This window comes from Mobula birostris, chromosome 24, assembly GCF_030028105.1.
Source record: "Mobula birostris isolate sMobBir1 chromosome 24, sMobBir1.hap1, whole genome shotgun sequence".
Classification (NCBI taxonomy): Eukaryota; Metazoa; Chordata; class Chondrichthyes; order Myliobatiformes; family Myliobatidae; genus Mobula; species Mobula birostris.
Genome location: NC_092393.1, coordinates 536,487 through 556,106, shown reverse-complemented (window position 1 = coordinate 556,106; position 19,620 = coordinate 536,487). Strand labels below are relative to the sequence as shown.

Genomic DNA, 19,620 nt, shown 5'->3' with positions numbered 1-19,620 from the left:
GTATTTCACTTTCACAGGATTGTTACAGATAGAAGGAGGAGGACAACTGTTAAGTACTCTGCAAGCTATGCAGGTTAGCTGTGTGATAGAAAATCAGACAATTCCACACAGTGTGGTCTGGAGGAGAAGACAGTCTTATGTTCCTGAGCAGCAGATGGTATGTGATATTCCTATGTTTGTTTTATAAACTAGTAGTGTGGAAAATTTAGCATGCTAAAAAGCATGGCTTTATTACACTAGATTTCCAATCAATCTCTATTATGTTCAGAATTAACATGAACATTATAGCTGACTGAGAACTATGAACATTCAGTCACTCAAACCTAGTCTGCCACATAATTAGATCAGAGTAGATCTGATAGTAACCTTAACTCCAATTCATGTTCACTCATGGTAACCTTTCCCTGCCTTGTTTATCAACTAGCTACCTACCTCTGCGTTAGAAGTTATCGACTGTTTCAATAGCCACTTGAAGAAGCAGGCTGAAGATTTATACATCCCTGAGAGGAAAAAAAATGCCTCTTCTGTTTTAAAGGATGATCCTTTTTTTGTGATGGTTCTGTATTCTTTAACAAGAGGAAATCTATTTCACTTCTGCACTGTCAGGACCACCTCAGATCTTTTATATTTGAAACAAGCGTCATCTCGCTCATAACTCTCGGCAGATACTTCTGCCCTAAACAAACACTTAACGTCATATCTTGATTCCATCTTGACACTGTCCCCCCTCCCCCCACCACTGGTCCAGTCACTTCCTTCTTACATTTGTGTTGCCACACATGCAATTAACAACTCTCTATTCCCTGCCCCCCCCATACCACCATGTGTACCCCTCTCTTCCCCCCTTCTCTCCCCCCCCCTTCTCTCCCCCCCTTCTCTCCCCCCCCTTCTCTCCCCCCCCCTTCTCTCCCCCCCCTTCTCTCCCCCCCCTCCTCTCCCCCCCCTTCTCTCCCCCCCGCCCCTCTCTTCTTTGTGCAACTTTCCATGAGCCATTCTTTCCTAAACAATCTATACAAATTGCTTTTCAACTCTCCTTGAGGTTTTAAAGGTTTTACAAGTCAAATCAATAGTCATAGTCATACTTTATTGATCCCAGGGGAAATTGGTTTACGTTACAGTTGCTCCATAGATAATTAAATAGTAATATGTAAATTAAATAGTAATATGTAAATTTATGTCAGGAAATAAGTCCAGGACCAGCCTATTGGCTCAGGGTGTCTGACCCAAATGCTTTAGTTTGTACTTTTCACCTTTTCTCTGTTAATTAAACAAATAACTTTACTTGAATAATGGTAACAAAGTCTGACTTTACATATTAATCAGACTTCTGCAATGGTAGCCCAAAACGTCCTGCTGTCTGTTTTTTTGCAGAATGAAGTAACTGACTGGGCAGATGAGCTTCATGTTATAATTCACATTCCACGAGAGGAGTTTGTGTCAATGGTTCATGTCTATAAACAGGTAAATTTTCTTCAGATTTTAATTTTTCATTGTATTTGAACACACAAATCTTGGAAACGTAGAAACATAGAAAACCTACAGCACAATACAGACCCTTTGGCCCACCAAACTGTGCGGAACATGTCCTTACCCTAGAACTACCTAGCCTTACCCCTAGCCCTTCTATTTTTCTGAGCTCCAATATACATGTCCGGGTGTCTCTTAAAAGACCCTATCGTATCTGCCTCCACCACTGCTGCCGGCAGCCCATTCCATTCCTATAGTGAGGCAACCAGAACTGAGCACAGTACTCCAACTGGGGTCTGACCAGGGTCCTATATAGCAGTGTCCCCAACCACCGGGCCTCAAAGCATGTGCTACCAGGCCACGAGGAAACGATATGTTGAACTTGAATGCACGCGAGGTCATTACGCACGCAAATGACCCAAGACATGAAAAGGAATGGGTCTGTGACCCATTTGTGAATGTCCCCAGTGAATCATCCATGTCAGCACGGGAAGAATATCAACTCCTCAAGCTTGCAAATGACATGGTGGGCTGAAAAGTATGTTTGATATAACATCTCTGCCGGCATTCTGGATCAAAGTCTAGGCTAAATATCCTGAGGTAGCCATGAAAGCACTGAAAACGTTGCTTCCATTTCCAACATCATATCTCTGCGAAGCGGGGTTTTCTGCAATGAATGCAATGAAAACTAAGTTGCGGAATAAACCGGACATAAGAAACCCCCTTCGAGTATTGCTGTCTCCCATCACCCCTCGATAGCACTGTCTTGTTGCAAGGAAACAAGCCCGGGGCTCCCTCTGATTCAGCAATATTGGTGAGTTGCAATGATTTTATATGTTCATAAGAGGAAAATATGCACTGTGTGTTTAATATCCAAACGTTACTTAAAATGTTATGATGCTATTGACTTACAAGTGACTTATAATTGACTTATCACTATATTCATGGGAGGAAAATATGCGCTGTGTGTTTAATATTAAATTCATTAGATAAACCCTTTCAGAAACAAAATTGAGTGTATTAGCCACTTATAAGTGACTTATAGTTGACCTATCACCTATATTCCAGTCATGATTAACACCCACCCCGTCGGCTGGTCCGCAACAATATTTTCAATATTAGACTGGTCCGCGGTACAAAGAAGGTTGGGGACCTCTGCTATATAGCTGCAGCATTACCTCTCAGCTCCTAAACTCAATCCCACGATTGATGAAGGCCAATGCACCGTATGCTTTCTTAACTACAGAGTCAACCTGCGTTGCAGCCTTGAGTATCTTTATGGCCTCGGGCCCCAAAATCCCTCTGATTCTCCACACTGCCGAGAGTCTTACCAATAATACTATAAATCCTATATTCTGTCAGCATATTTGACCTACCAAAATGAACTACCTCACACTTATCTGTGTTGAACTCCATCTACCACTTCTCAGTCCATTTTTTTGCATCCTATCAATGTCCCACTGTAACTTCTGACAGCCCTCCACACTATCCACAACACCTCCAATCTTTATGTCATCAGCAAATTTACTAACCCATCCCTCCACTTCTTCATCCAGGTCATTGATAAAAATCATGAAGAGTAGGGATCCCAGAACAGATCCCTGAGGCACTCCACTGGTCACCGACCTCCATGCAGAATGTGACCTGTCTATAACCACTCTTTGCCTTCTGTGGGCAAGCCAGTTCTGGATCCACAAAGCAATTTCCCCTTGGATCCCATGCCTCCTTACTTTCTCAATAAGCCTTGCATGGGATACCTTATCAAATGCCTTGCTGAAATCCATATACACTACATCTACTGTTCTACCATCATCAATGTTTTTAGTCACATCCTCAAAAAATTTAATCAGGCTCGTGATGCATGACCTGCCTTTCACAAAGCCATGTTGACTATTCCGAATCATGTTATGCCTCTCCAAATGTTCATAAATCCTGCCTCTCGGGATCTTCTCAATCAAATTACCAACTACTGAAGTAAGACTCACTGGTCTATAATTTCCTGGGCTATCTCTACTCCCTTTCTTGAATAATGAAAAAAAGAATCTTAAAAAAAGAGAGTTATTGACCCCTTCCTGTTCCTAACTTCCACCCACAGAGACTCCGTAGACAATCCCTCCATGTCTTCCTCCTTTTCTACGGCCGTGACACTATCTCTGATTAACAGTGCCATGCCCCCACCTCTTTTGCCTCCCTCCTTGTCTTCTGATACATCGAGAGTCTGGCACTCTAAGTAACCATTCCTGCCCCTGAGCCATCCAAGTCTCTGTAATGGCACAACATCCTAGCTCCAAGTACTGATCCACACCCTAAGCTCATCCGCTTTTTTCATAATACTCCTTGCATTGAAGTAGACATATCGCAAACCATCGGTCTGAGCGCGTTCCTTCTCGCCACCTGCCTATCCTCCCTCTCACACTGTCCCCAAAGTTTCTCTATTTGTGAGCCATCCACCTCTTCCTCCATCTCTTCAGTTTGGTTCCCACCCCCCAGCAATTCTAGCTTAAACTCTCCCCAACAGCCTTAGCAAATCTCCCTGCCAGGATATTGGTCCCCCTGGGATTCAAGTGCAACCCATCCTTTTTGTACAGGTTACTCCCCCTCTAAAAGAGATCCCAATGATCCAGAAATCTGAATCCCTGCCCCCTGCTCCAATCCCTCAGCCACACATTTGTCCTCCACCTCACTCTATTCCTATACTCACTGTCGCATGGCACAGGCAGTAATCCCGAGATGACTACCTTTGTGGTCCTGCTTCTCAACTTCCTTCCTAACTCCCTGTAATCTGCTCTCAGGACCTCCTCCTTTTTCCTGCCTATGTCGTTGGTACCATATGTACCACGACCTCTGGCTGTTCTCCTTCCCACTTCAGGATATCTTGGATACGATCAGAAACATCCCGGACCCTGGCACCTGGGAGGCAAACTACCATCCGTGCTTCTATCCTGCATCCACAGAATCGCCAAACATTTAATAAAACTTGAGCTGAGGCTGGCTTCTCTACAGTTTTGTATTCAAAATCAGCAAGTTCAACCATAAACAACAGCTCTTAAAATATTTATAACCAGAGAAAAAGCTGGAAACATTGAACTTGATAGGCAACATTTGTGGAGAAAGAACCATTTTAGTTTGTAAGTAATTCCTAGTTAATAGTCATAGTCATTAATGATCCCGGGGGAAATTGGTTTTCGTTACAGTTGCACCATAGATAGTAAATAGTAATAAAACCATAAATAGTTAAATAGTAATATGTAAATTATGCCAGGAAATAAGTCCAGGACCAGCCTATTGGCTCAGGGTGTCTGACCTTCCAAGGGAGGAGTTGTAAAGTTTGATGGCCACAGGCAGGAATGACTTCCTATGACGCTCTGTGTTGCATCTCGGTGGAATGAGTCTCTGGCTGAATGTACTCCTGTGCCCACCCAGTACATTATGTGGTGGATGGGAGACATTGTCCAAGATGGCATGCAACTTAGACAGCATCCTCTTTTCAGACACCACCGTCAGAGAGTCCAGTTCCATCCCCACAACTTCACTGGCCTTATGAATGAGTTTGTTGATTCTGTTGGTGTCTGCTACCCTCAGCCTGCTGCCCCAGCACACAACAGCAAACATGATCGCACTGGCCACCACAGACTCGTAGAACATCCTCAGCATCGTCCGGCAGATGTTAAAGGACCTCAGTCTCCTCAGGAAATAGAGACGGCTCTGACCCTTCTTGTAGACAGCCTCAGTGTTCTTTGACCAGTCCAGTTTATTGTCAATTCGTATCCCCAGGTATTTGTAATCCTCCACCATGTCCACACTGACCCCCTGGATGGAAACGGGGGTCACTGGTACCTTAGCTCTCCTCAGGTCTACCACCAGCTCCTTAGTCTTTTTCACATTAAGCTGCAGATAATTCTGCTCACACCATGTGACAAAGTTTCCCACCGTAGCCCTGTACTCAGCCTCATCTCCCTTGCTGATGCATCCAACTATGGCAGAGTCATCAGAAAACTTCTGAAGATGACAAGACTGTGCAGTAGTTGAAGTCCGAGGTGTAAATGGTGAAGAGAAAGGGAGACAAGACAGTCCCCTGTGGAGCCCCGGTGCTGCTGATCACTCTGTCGGACACACAGTGTTGCAAGCACACGTACTGTGGTCTGCCAGTCAGGTAATCAAGAATCCATGACACCAGGAAACCATCCACCTGCATCGCTGTCAGCTTCTCCCCCAGCAGAGCAGGGCGGATAGTATTGAACGCACTGGAGAAGTCAAAAAAACATGACCCTCACAGTGCTCGCTGGCTTGTCCAGGTGGGCGTAGACACAGTTCAGCAGGTAGACGATGGCATCCTCAACTCCTAGTCGGGGCTGGTAGGCGAACTGGAGGGGAACTCTAAGTGTGGCCTGACCATAGGCTGGAGCAGCTCCAGAACAAGTCTCTCCAGGGTCTTCATGACGTGGGAGGTCAATGCCACCGGTCTGTAGTTATTGAGGCCGCTGGGGTGCGGTGTCTTCGGCACAGGGACGAGGCAGGACGTCTTCCACAGCACAGGAACCCTCCGGAGCCTCAGGCTCAGGTTGAAGACATGGCGAAGTATTCCACATAGCTGAGGGGCACAGGCTTTGAGCACCCTGGTACTGACACCATCAGGTCCCTCAGCCTTGCTTGGGTTGAGACGTTTCAGCTGTCTTCTCACCTGTTCAGCTGTGAAGCCTACCGTGGTGGTTTCGTGTAGGGAAGGGGTATAGTCATGAGAGCAGGGTGGGGGACTGTGAAGAGGGGTAGGAGGGGAGAGTGGAATATGTGTTGGTTGGGGGCCGACAACAGATGACTCGTGGGGGATGGGCAGGGGCCACAATATCAAATCTGTTAAAGAACAGGTTAAGTTTGTTGGCCCTGTCCGCACTGCCTTCAGCTCCTCTGTTCCTAGTTTGCTGGAACCCAGTGATGGTCCTCATCCCACTTCAGACCTCTGTCATGTTGTTCTGCTGGAGTTTCCACTCGAGCTTCCTCCTGTACCTGTCTTTAGCCTCCCTGATCCTGGCTTTCAGGTCCCTCTGTATTGCCCTCAGCTCCTCCCTATTTCCATCTCGAAACGCCCTCTTTTTAGCATTCAGGATGTCCTTTGTTACCCATGGCTTGTTATTTGTATAACAAAGGACAGTTCTTGTCGGAACATTGCAGTCCACACAGAAGTTGATGTAATCAGTGATGCAGAAATGAAGCTGGTAAAAATTTCTGTATGGTCCAATAAGAATGTAAGCACTTGGATTTGATTATAGCTCATTAAAATTCTGAGAATCTGATGGAATAAAACAGAGGTAAAATTATATATAATTTAATGGTGTACAGAGGAATTTTCAGGTCTGTAACCGTGCTCCCTGCATGGGTTGATAACTTATGACATGCTTGCCTTCATTAGTCGAAGCACTGATTTCAAGAGTCACAAAGTTATGCTGCAGTTTTATAAAACTCTAGTTAGGCCACATCTGGAGTATTACATTCACCTCTGGTCATTACATTATACAAAAAATGTTGAGGGTATGGAGTTGGTGCATAAGAGGTTCACCAATGTACAGAGGATAGGTGGATATGGATTTTGTTTAGGTAGAAGCACAGATATAGTTAGGTATTTAAATACTAGTTTAATTAGGTCAGTACAACATCATGGGCCAAAGCACCTGTTCCTGTTCTATACTTTCTGTGTTAATACACTAAACATGCAAATTCTTCCAGGTTCCAGTGTGTAATTTCTTTCTTTCTATCCAGGGATTGGAAGGGGCTGCTACTGAAGGCCAAGTGACGTTAGAGATTTTTGCTGTTAATATTCTTCAGCAATGTGCAGGGAAAATTCCATGTTTGGTCATTGTCGATCTGGAAAAGCACTTCAGGTTAGATTTGTACTGTATAGTGCTTACTTAACTCATTACTTTTGATTGCAAATATAGGCACTATGGAGCAGAAAATGTCTGTTAGGGCTACATTCACATTTCTGTGCACAATTCAAGCAATAATTAAAATGATAATTGGTTTAAATTTGTTAAGTAGAGAAATTAAATATGCTCTACAAAATCTGCAAGCCTTGATGCCTTGGGCTGCACATAACCTTTTGTGGTTAAAGGCCTTACTCAATAATTTTTAGATTAGATTAGATTATGAGGACACTCAGTCCTCGTTTATTGTCATTTAGAAATGCATGCATTAAGAAATGATACAGTGTTCCTCCAGAGTGATATCACAAAAAAAACAGGACAAACCAAAGACTAACACTGACAAGACCACATAATTATAACATACAGTTACAGCAGTGCAAAGCAATACCATAATTTGATAAAGAGCAGACCATGGGCACAGTACAGAAAAGTCTCAAATTTCCGATCGACTCCCGATAGTCCTGATAGCAGGCAGCAGAAGGAGAAACTCTCCCTGCCATAAACCTCCAGGCGCCGACAACTACCGATGCATTGGAAGCATCCAACCACAGCCGACTCTGAGTCCGTCCGAAAACTTCGAGCCTCCAACACCGAGCACCATCTCTGCCGAGCGCTTCAACCCCTTCCTGGCCGCCAAGCAACAAACAAAGCCGAGGACTCAGGGCCTTCTCCTCCAGAGATTCTGGATCACACAGTGGCAGCGAAGACAGCGTTTCAGAAGTTTCTCCAGATGTTCCTCTGTACTCTCACGTCTGTCTCCACCAAATCAGGATTGTGCACGGCACCCTACTTGACAGATAACAGATATCATTCACCAGAGTGGCCGCTGCGCGCTGTGTCACGCTGCCATCTTCTCCTCCTCCTCCTGGCAATTAATAGGTAACACAAAGACTAAGTTTAATCTTGTGTAGCATCAGTGAATAGTGTTAAGACTGAAGTTGATGAGCTTCCATGGGATAGGTGTGGCTGAAGAGATTGTGGAGGCATTTGTAATGATCTTTCAAGAATCAATAGATTCTGGCATGGTTCCAAAGGACTGGAAAATTGCAAATGTCACTCCACTCCTCAAGAAGGGAGAGAGGCAGAAGGAAGGAAATTGTCCAGTTATTCTGACCTCAGTGGTTGGGAAGATGTTGGAGTCGATTGTTAAAGGTGTGATTTTGGGGTACTTGGAGGCACATGTTAAAATAGGCCATAGTCAACATGGTTTCCAAAAGGGAAAATCTACTCTGACAAATTTGATGCAATTATTTGAAGCAAAAACAAGCAGAATAGACAAAGGAGAAACTGCGTACTTGGATTTTCAGAAGGCCTTTGACAAGTTGCCACGTATGAGGTGATTAACAGGAAAGATACTAGCATAGATAGAATATTGGCTGATTGGCAGGAGCCAAAGAGTGAGAATAAGGGGAGCCTTTTCTGGTTGACTACTGTTGACTAGTGGTCCACAGGGGTCAGTATTGGGGCCGCTTTTTATGTTATATATCAGTGATTTGGATAACAAAATTGATGTGTTTGTGGACAATACAGAGATATGTGGAGGGGCAGGTGGTGCTGAAGAAGGTTGATGATGGCAGTATGGTAGACGTGGTCTATAAGGACTTCAGTAAAACCTTTGATAAGGTTCCACATGGTGGGCCACTATAGAAAGTTAGGTGGCAAGGGATCTGTGGAAAGCTGGCTGATTCAATATGGAATGGTAGGAAGAAGATTGTGGAAGGTTGCTTTTCAGAATGGAAGTCTGTGACCAGTGGTGCCCCCATGGGTTTGTGCTGAGCCCATTGCTGTTTGTCAACAATATAAATGATTTGGATAAGAATGTACAAGGCACAGTTAGTAAGTTTGCAAATAAGTGATGTTGATAGTGAAGATGATTATCAGGATTTATACCACATCCTGAAAAGTTATCCTTTGGAATTCTCAGGATGAATTCCAAGAGTTATTAAAGGGCTGTCGATTATTGCTAACATTTTTGCGAGTGTGTACAACAAAAATGATTGTTTAATGATTGTTTTTCTGTAGTCTACAGAAGAAGCAGAAGTCACAGAAGAAACACTGCCAGACAGCTGCCAGAAATGGACAAGACAAACAAAGCTGTGAGCATAATATATCTCCCATATCACGAATGGATGTAGAATTAGTGAGTATTCTCTGAATTTGGGGTTGAGTGTTGCTTTGTTTCCACTGAAATATTTCCCTTACGGTAGCTCAAAAGAGCATCAATTGAAGTTCATCATCAGGAAGTAAAATACTACAATAGCTGGAAATCTGAAACAAAACTGGGAATGACTGATCAGGCAGCTTCTGTGGACAGAAGGAAATTCAATATAGATGTGCATCTTTCATCATGAAAATCTGTTTTTAAAGATTTTCAGGAGGAAAGAAATGTTTTAGAGCAAGGTATAAAAATGCTTTGTGTTATTTCAGAAGTACCAACAACAATCCTGACCAGCACACTGTGCCCATTATATTCCCATCTGAATCACATTTGGAATTAGATTGCCATCAATCACTGTAGCCCTTTGATGTATTACAGTCTTTATCCTTCTACATCTTGGCAATTCAAGTACTCGTTTAGATGCTTCTCAGATGTTATGAGAGTATCTGTGTCCAGCATCTCTTCTATGCAGCACATGCTGGACCCTAACCGCTCTCCATGCATGAGGGAAGAAACCATCACCCTTAAATCTCTTCTAAACTTTCTATCTCTCACCTTAAATCAGTGCTTTCTTAATTTAGACCTCTCCTACTATCTATCTCTCTAGTAATTTTATGTTTCTCCTTCAGCCTCCTCCCTTCAGGGAAAACAAGGTTATTAATCTCTCCTAACACAAAAGGCTGGAGGAACTCAGCAGGCCAGGCAGCATCCATGGAAAAGTGTACAGTCGACGTTTCAGGCTGAGACTTCAGGACAGGTGGGGATAAAAACTGAGGAGTAGATTTAAAAGGTGGGGGAGAGGGGAGAGAGAACCACAAGCTGATAGGTGAAACCTGAAGGGGGAGGATGAAGTAAAGAGCTAGGAAGTTGATTGGTGAAAGAGATACAGGAGATACTGGAGAAGGGGGAGTCTGATGGAAGAGGACAGGAGGCCATGGAAGAAGTGGGGGGGGGGGAGGATCACCAGAGGGAGATGGTGTACGGGCAAGGAGATAAGGTAAGAGAGGGAAAAGGGGTCGGGGAATGGTGAAGGAGAGGGGTGGGTGGGGGCCATTGCCAGAAGTTCAAGAAAGCGATGTTCATGCTATCAGGTTGGAGGCTACCCAGACGGAATATAAGTTGTTGTTCCTCCAACCTGAGTGTGGCCTCATCAGACAGTGGAGGAGGCCATAGATAAACATATCAGAATAGGAATGGTAAGTGGAATTAGAATGGATGATCACTAGGAGATGCCGCTTTTTCTGGCAGATGGAGCATAGGTGCTCGGCGAAGCGGTCTCCCAACTACGTCGGGTCTCACCGATATACAGGAGGTCACACCAGGAGCACTGGACGTAGTATAGGACTCCAAAAGACTTATGGATGAAGTCTCACCTCGCCAGGAAGGACTGTTTGGGGCCCTGAATGGGAGTGAGGGAGGAGGTGTTGGGGCAGGTGTAGCACTTGTTCCCCCTGCAAAGATAAGTGCTAGGAGGGAGATCAGTGGGGAGGAACGAATAGACAAGGGAGTCACGTTGGGAGCAATCCCTGCAGAAAGTGAGGGGCAGGAAAAGATGTGCTTTGTGGTGGGACTCCGTTGGAGATGGTGGAAGTTGCAGAGAATTATGTGCCGGATGCGGAGTCTGTTGGGGTGGTGGATGAGGACAAGAAGGACTCTAGTAGTGTGGTGGGAGGATGGGGTGAGAGCAGATGTGCGTGAAATGGAAGATATGCAGTTGAGGGCAATATTGATGGTGGAGGAAGGGAAGCCCCTTTCTTTGAAGAAGGAGGACATCTCCTTCATTGTGGAATGAAAAGCCTCATCCTGAGAGCAGATGCAGTGGAGACGGGGGAATTGAGAGAAGGGGATGGTGTTTTTCCAGCATCTGCAGATATTCTCATGTTTATTAATTTTGCCTAATGACTGCAATGCTGCACTCTCTCCAAAGCAATCACATCCTTCCTATGGTGTGGCGAACATAATTACACACAAGACTCTGCTGTGGCCTAATCAATGTTTAACAAAGTTGTAACATGACTTCCAAGCTCTTATTCTGTGTCATTCATGGTTAATGTTGCCACGCAAACTTGAAGTACAAACTATAGACAGCAGATGATATCACAATCTAAATTAATCTTTTGATCTTACTAGGCTAACTGTAGATTTTTTTCCTTTTAAAATAAATCACGCTAACCACCATCCAGTTACTACTTTGGTACATGTGCAGTTTGTCATGTTGGGGCTCTGTCATCATGTTACTGCCATCAATTGGATGCTTATTGCTTTTGATCTAGCTCATTTATCTAAAGCTAATGAAAATAAACAATTTACTTCAGGAAAAAATAGAAGTTAAGAAAGCAGTCTGATTTTAGATTATACAGATTATTTTTTTCTCTCTTGCTTCAGGCCCTAGTGCACTTGCAGTTGTCGGTTGGAATTCAGGTCCAACTCTTGGAGACATGGAAAGAGTTTGCAGATTATGTCAGCATGTTCACTAAAGCTGTGGCTGAGGCCCCATTTAAGTAAGTTCTTAGATAACAGCAAAAGAAGTTTAGCATCTGTACATTTTCATAAATCTAAAACTCTTCCGTAGGAAGCAAAGTAATTTCTGAGTGGCTCAAAAGCAGCGGGCAATGGAAGTACACTATGTAAGAAAGTGGTTTCTGTCTCCTGATGTGGAATAAAAGTGTTGGTCTGTTTGACTACAATGTCCCTGCAGCAGAATAGTCCAGCATTCTTCCTCTATTAGTGTCAGATCAATCCACAGTAGCTATAGTTTGTAATTTAAAGTATCTAATTATTTTCTTGTTTCTTTGTTAAACAGTTAATTTAATAAAGTTTCTCAGAACATCAACTATGAAGAATTTACTCATCTTTTAAAATTACCTTTGCAAATTTCCAGTGGGTCCCTCAATCCTTAAATGTGCTGTATATAACAAAATAAGTGCGTATAATAGAGGTGGCCTTTGAAATCATTTTTTCATTTTGGCCATACGTTCCATGAGGAGGACATACAAACTCCTTACAGAGCAGTGCTGAAATTGAGCTCCAAACTCCGGAACACTTCAAGTTGTAATAGTGTCATACCGTGGTGCCCAATTTTGCTGGTGCATTTGTGCTGATCAACTTTAATCTTGCACTTTAAACATATTTTTATTTTCAGCAGACAGTTTCTCTTTAGGCCTTTACACATTGATATTGTAAAAGAAGTGACCATTCTTTTAGCTGAATACATATGTGAATGAATTTGTACAGCTTGATGAAGTATTTGTTTTCATCTTGACAGGAGGGCACGAGACAACAAAGGATTGCCTATCTACTTAGAGAATGATGGGTCTAGAGGGGTGAAGGTTGATTGTTCTGGAAAAGGTCTCCTAACCATTTGGAAGAAGCAGATTCAACAATTAAATAGAGTCAGCTCTGAGATGGCAAATGCTATCGTGTCTGCCTATCCATCACCATGGTCACTAACACAGGTACAATTTGCTATGATTCATTAAAGTAGCAATGTTCTTGAATTTACTAGCAGTTGATTAGGAGATAGGGTATGTGAATAAATTATGCGTACTGTGAAAGACACTGCCCAGAAGAAGGCAATGACAAACCACTTCTGCAGAAAAATTTGCTAAAAACAATCAGGGTTATGGAAAGACCATGATCGCCCACGTCATATGACACGGCACATAACAAACGAATAAACTATGGCAGATTGGTCGGAAAGATGTTGGGGTCAATTGTTAAGGATATGGTTACAGAGTACTTGGAGGCTCATGATAAAATAGGCCGTAGTCAGCCTGGTTTCCTTCAGGGAAAATTTTGCCTGATAAATCTGTGGAATTCTTTGAAGAAATGGTAAGCAAGGTAGACAAAGGATGGTTTTCAGAAGGCCTTTGACATGAGGCTGCTTAACAAGCGGGGTATTACAGGAAACAGATTAGTATGGATAGAGCATTGGCTGATTGGCAGGAGGCAAAGAGTGGGAGCCTTTTCAGGTTCGCTGCTGGTGACTAGTGGTTTTCCACAGGGGTCTGTGTTGGAAACGCTTCTTTTTATATGTCTGTAATGCCCTGGTTCACGTCTTTACTGTTATGCTGTAGGAATTTCATGTAGCAGCTCTGTAAGAGCTGTTTGTTCTGCTTTCAGCCTGTTTAGGTTATTGTTGAAGATAAGGGATGGTGTGGAATGTGTGCCATCCAATTAGCGGGAGGTCTTACTTGGTGTGGGACAATAAGATTACTCTTGTAGCTATTCCTCTGAGAATGGTCTCAGGTTTATTTGCCCAGATTAGATTGTCGCAGAATCAAGAATCAATTCAGGCTACGTCCACACTAGACCGGATAATTTTGAAAACGCCGGTCTCGCGTAAAAATGATAGGCGTCCACACCAGGCGTTTTTGAAAATACCTCCGTCTACATAAAAACGGATATTTGGGCGAATCTCCTCCTACTGGACATGCACAGGACACATCTACAGAAAACAAGCGAAGAGGAAACTGTATACTTGGTGTGCGTTTTTCCGGTTACAGACCAGAAAAACTTAAAAGGAAATTGCCAAACGAAAGACTTGGTGCGCGTTTGTCCAGTTACAGACTAGAAAAACTTAAAAGGAAGTTGCCAAACGACAGACAGCTGTTGGCTCTAGCGCAGGAGGACTTAAAACTGAAAAACAAATACTGAAGCGTATGGAGGCAACCGACAAGGAGTTCACGGACAGTATGACCCAGCTGACAACGAACATTGAAAAACTGACCAACTGTGTTGCAGAGGGATTTGCAATGATGAGGAATATGATGGCTACCCCCAGTACTTTTCACCGCCACAATACCAGCCTCACAGCCACTACAATAGCTACACATGTGGACACACAGACCCCTGGGTGGCCCCACCAACATCTTCCCCACTCCCACAGAGGGGTCACCCTGGAAACATTTCCTACAGCCATTGTCTCTTCACCGATGAAAGGGACAACAACTACAACTAAATGCAGTAAGGCTTGTTACTGGGCAAAAGTGAAATTTGCTGTTACCTCATTTGTTTGCCTTTACTTTTGCCATGTCTTTGTATTACTTTGCTGTATTTAACATGCAATAAAACGAGTTACTGCGCAAAAGTGACAATTGCATCTATTGAATAGTTCCACAAGCAATACGTTAATAAAGCACCTTGTTAAATGTATAAAACATGTCTGCATCAGTATTATCTTGTATTTCCATACAATGTTACATTAGGCTGTTACACATCTATTGTCAGATATTGTTGTTGTGGTGTTGGAGGTTGCGTTCAGGAAAACAATGAAATGCCACGCTGCTGCCACTATATATCTGTGCGGGCACGTCATGACAGCGTTTTTAAAAAGCTCCGGTTACCCTGTACACACTGCACCGCCCAACTGGCATTTTCAGATTTACACACTCTGCAGAGCATTTTAGAAAAGCTCCGTTTTCAGGGGAGGAAAACACTGTTTCAGTGTGGATGGAGGGTCAAAACGAAGAGAAAAAGCTTCAGTTACGGATTTATCCGGTCTAGTGTGGACGTAGCCTCAGAGTCTATGCTCTTTACATAAACGAATAACTATTTGTTCGAGAATGGTCTCAAGTTTAGCAGATCATTACCTGAAGCTTCCTGTGTCCACATTCAGTTGCTCTGATTAGATTATCCAAGAGCAAGAAACTGTTCAGAGTCCACAAAATGGGGGAAACAAAGAGAACTGGGTCATTTCTTCAGCGGTTGAATGGGGCATGATTGCGCAAGCACGTGAAAGTTGGACCGTGAGGCAACGGGAGAGATAAAAAGCGAGCAGGTTAACAGAGCTCACTCCAAGTGAGGTAAGGCCAGGTAAGTTCCTTTAATTAATTTAATTACCTTAAGAGTAGGTGATGGAGGCAGCAGTTAGGGCAGTTGAGTGCTCCGTTTGCAGTACGTGGGAAGTCAGGGCGAGCACAATTGTCCCTGATGACTACACCTGTAAAAGGTGCATTCAGCTGCAGCTCCTGACAAACCGAGTTAGGGAACTGGAGCTGGATGAACTTTGGATCATTTGGGAGGCAGGGAGGCAGAGATAAACAGGAGTTGCAGAGAGATAGTCACCCCTAAGATTCAGGAGACAGGTAGTTGGGTGACTGTCAGGAGAGAGAAGGGGAGTAAACAGAATGAGCAGAGCATCCCTGTGGCCGTTCCCACCAATAATACGTACATCGTTTTGGATACTGTTGATGGGGACGACCTGCCAGGGACAAGTTGCAGTGGTTGCGTCTCCGGCACCGAGACTGGACCCTCAGCTCAGAAGGGAAGGAGGGAAAAGAGGAGAGCAGTAGTGATAGGGGATTCGATAGTTAGGGGGATAGCTAAGAGGTTCTGTGGAAGAGATTAAGAATCCCGGATGGTCTGTTGCTTCCCTGGTGCTAAAGTCCGCAATATCTCGGATCGAGTTCTCAGTATTCTCAAGAGGGAAGGTGAGCAGCCGGATGTCGTGATCCATGTAGGGGCAAATGACGTGGGTAGGAAGAGTGAGGAGATCCTGAAAGGTGAGTTCAGGGAGTTAGGTGCCAAGTTAAAGGACAGGACCTCCAGGATAGCAATCTCAGGATTGCTTCCAGTGCCATGTGCAGGCGGGTTTAGAAATAGTGAGATAGCGCAGATCAACACATGGCTGAAGACATGGTGCAGGAGGGAGGGCTTCAGATTTATAGATAATTGGGCAGATTTCCAGGGAAGGTGGGACCTGTTCTGGCGGGACGGTTTACATCTGAACTGGAGGGGTAGGTTTGCTAGAGAGGCTCCAGTGGATTTAAACTAGATACAAGGGGGGAGGGGAGCCAGAGTGTAGGAACAGATGTAGGGGAGAAGGAAGAAAAAGGAGATAGTGAAGTTGTTTGCACGGTTAATGATAAACAGAGTAAGAGGTGGAAAATTTCTTAAATGCATTTATTTTAATGCTAGGAGCATTGTAAGAAAGGTGGATGAGCTTAGAGCATGGATTGATACCTGGAAGTATGATGTTGTAGCTATTAGTGAAACGTAGTTGCAGGAGGGGTGTGATTGGCAGCTAAATTTTCCTGGATTTTGTTGCTTCAGGTGTGATAGAATGGGAGGGACAAGTTGCATTGCTTGTCAGAGAAAATATTACAGTGGTGCTCTGGCAGGATAGATTAGAGGGCTCGTCTAAGGAGGCTATTTGGGTGGAATTGAGGAATGGGAAAGGTGTAGTAACTCTTATAGGGGTGTATTATCGACCACCTATTGGGGAGCGAGAATTGGAAGAGTAAATTTGTAAGGAGATAGCAGATATTTGTAGTAAGCACAAGGTTGTCATTGTGGGAGATTTTAATTTTCCACACATAGACTGGGAAGCCCATACCGTAAAAGGGCTGGATGGCTTGGAGTTTGTAAAATGTGTGCAGGATAGTTTTTTGCAGCAATACATAGAGGTACCAACTAGAGAAGAGGCGGTGTTGAATCTCCTGTTAGGGAATGAGATAGGTCAGGTGACGGAGGTATGTGTTGGGGAGCACTTCGGGTCCAGTGATCACAATGCCATTAGTTTCAATATAATTATGGAGAAGGATAGGTCTGGACCCAGGGTTGAGATTTTTGATTGGAGAAAGGCTAACTTTAAGGAGATGCGAAAGGATTTAGAAGGAGTGGATTGGGACAATTTGTTTTATGGGAAGGATGTAATAGAGAAATGGAGGTCATTTAAAGGTGAAATTTTGAGGGTACAGAATCTTTATGTTCCTGTTAGGTTGAAAGGAAAGGTTAAGAGTTTGAAAGAACCATCATTTTCAAGGGATATTGGAAACTTGGTTCTGAAAAAGAGAGATATCTACAATAAGTATAGGTAGCGTGGAGTAAATGAGGTGCTCGAGGAATATAAAGAATGTAAAAAGAATCTTAAGAAAGAAATTAGAAAAGCTAAAAGAAGATACAAGTTTGCTTTGGCAAGTAAGGTGAAAATAAATCCAAAGGGTTTCTACAGTTATATTAATAGCAAAAGGATAGTGAGGGATAAAATTGGTCCCTTAGAGAATCAGAGTGGACAGTTATGTGTGGAACCAAAAGAGATGAGGGAGATTTTGAACAATTTCTTTTCTTCAGTATTCACTAAGGAGAAGGATATTTAATTGTGTAAGGTAAGGTAAACAGGTAAGGAAGTTATGGAAACTATGATGATTAAAGAAGAGGAAGTATTGGCGCTTTTAAGGAATATAAAAGTGGATAAGTCTCCGGGTCCTGACAGGATATTCCCTAGGACCTTGAGGGAAGTTGGAGGCCGGTGACTAGTGGTGTGCTTCAGGGATCTGTACTGGGTCCAGTGTTGTTTGTCATATACATTAATGATCTGGATGATAGGGTAGTAAATTGGATTAGTAAGTTTGCATGGTACTAAGATAGGTGGCGTTGTGGATAATGAAGTAGGCTTTCAAAGCTTGCAGAGAGATTTAGGCCAGTTACAAGAATGGGCTGAAAGATGGCAAATGGAGTTTAATGCTGATAAGTGTGAGGTGCTACATTTTGGTAGGACTAATCAAAATAGGACATACATGGTAAATGGTAGGGCATTAAAGAATACAGTAGAACAGAGGGATCTCAGAATAATGGTGCATGAGGAGGAGGAGGAGATGGTGGCGCGACGCAGCGCGCGCGGCCTCTCCGGTGATGAATATCTGTTATCTGTCAAGGAAGATGCCGTGCACAATTCTGATTTGATGGAGGCAGACGTGAGAGCACGGAGGAACATCTGGTGAAACTTCTGAAATGCCTGTTTCGCTGCCACTGCTACTGTGTGATCTGAAATCTCTGGAGGGGAAGGCCCCAAATCCTCGGCTTTGCTTGTGCTTGGCGGCCGGGGATGGGGTCGAAGCGCTCAGCAGAGATGGTGCTCGGTGTTGGAGGGCTGGTCGGAGGCTCGAAGTTTTCGGGTGGACTTAGAGTCGGACTGTGATCGGGTGCTTCCAGGATGCTGCATCGGCAAGTTTGCGGCATTGGAAGCTCATGGCAGGGAGAGTTTCTCCCTTCTACCGTCTGCGTGAGAAGTTGGGGCTATTGGGACTTTGAGACTTTTTTTACCGTACCCATGGTCTGCTCTTATCGAATTACAGTATTGCTTTGCACTGTTGAAACTATATGTTATAATTATGTGGTTTTTGTCAGTTTTAGTCTTGGTCTGTCTTGTGTTTCTGTGATATCATACTGGAGGAACATTGTATCATTTCTTAATGCATGCATTTCTAAATGACAATAAACGAGGACTGAGTGTCCCCATAATCTATAGTTCCCTGAAGGTGGAATCTCATGTGGATAGGGTGGTGAAGAAAGCTTTTGGTATGCTGGCCTTTATAAATCAGAGCATTGAGTATTGGAGTTGGGATGTAATGGTAAGATTGTACAAAGCATTGCTAAGGCCAAATTTGGAGTATTGTGTACAGTTCTGGTCACCCAATTATAGGAAAGATGTCACAAAATAGAGCGAGTACAGAGAAGATTTACTAAAAAGCTACCTGGGTTTCAGCACCTAAGTTACAGAGAAAGGTTGAACAAGTTGGGTCTTTATTCTTTGGAGCGTAGAAGGTTGAGGGGGGACTTGATAGAGGTATTTAAAATTATAAGGGGGATAGATAGAGTTGACATGTACAGGCTTTTTCCATTGAGAGTAGGGGAGATTCAAACAAGAGGACATGAGTTGAGAGTTAGGGGGCAGAAGTTTAGGGGTAACACGAGGGGGAACTTCTTTACTCAGAGAGTGGTAGCTGTGTGGAACGAGCTTCCAGTAGAAGTGGTAGAGGCAGGCTCGATATTGTCATTTAAAGTAAAATTGGTTATCTATATGGACAGGAAAGGAATGGAGGGTTATGGGCTGAGTGCAGGTCGGTGGGACTAGGTGAGAGTAAGCATTTGGCACGAACTAGAAGGTGTTTCCATGCTGTAATTGTTATATGGTTATATATGGTCTGCTTCCCTGTCCTTGATTAGACTGTAGTTTCTTCTGGCCGACAACAGCCTCCAGTGTGCCAGAGGTCCGTGAGTGTCAGGGAGCAGGAATGAGTGCCATTGCTGTTACAAAGGAAAAAGTGCTAGGCAAACTCAAAGGTCTTAAGCTGG

General features: G+C 43.7%; 1 protein-coding gene across 2 annotated transcripts in view; it reads left to right on the top strand.

Moving 5' to 3' along the window:
• The window catches only part of eme1 (essential meiotic structure-specific endonuclease 1), a 50,008-nt gene that overhangs the window by 18,612 nt on the left and 11,776 nt on the right, over positions 1-19,620 (top strand). For both annotated transcript variants that reach the window (XM_072242016.1, XM_072242017.1), the window contains exons 3-8: positions 18-157; positions 1,372-1,461; positions 7,222-7,343; positions 9,408-9,525; positions 11,929-12,044; positions 12,809-12,998. In XM_072242016.1, coding sequence (XP_072098117.1) covers positions 18-157; positions 1,372-1,461; positions 7,222-7,343; positions 9,408-9,525; positions 11,929-12,044; positions 12,809-12,998 — 776 coding nt within the window. The remainder of the gene's footprint in view (positions 1-17; positions 158-1,371; positions 1,462-7,221; positions 7,344-9,407; positions 9,526-11,928; positions 12,045-12,808; positions 12,999-19,620) is intronic.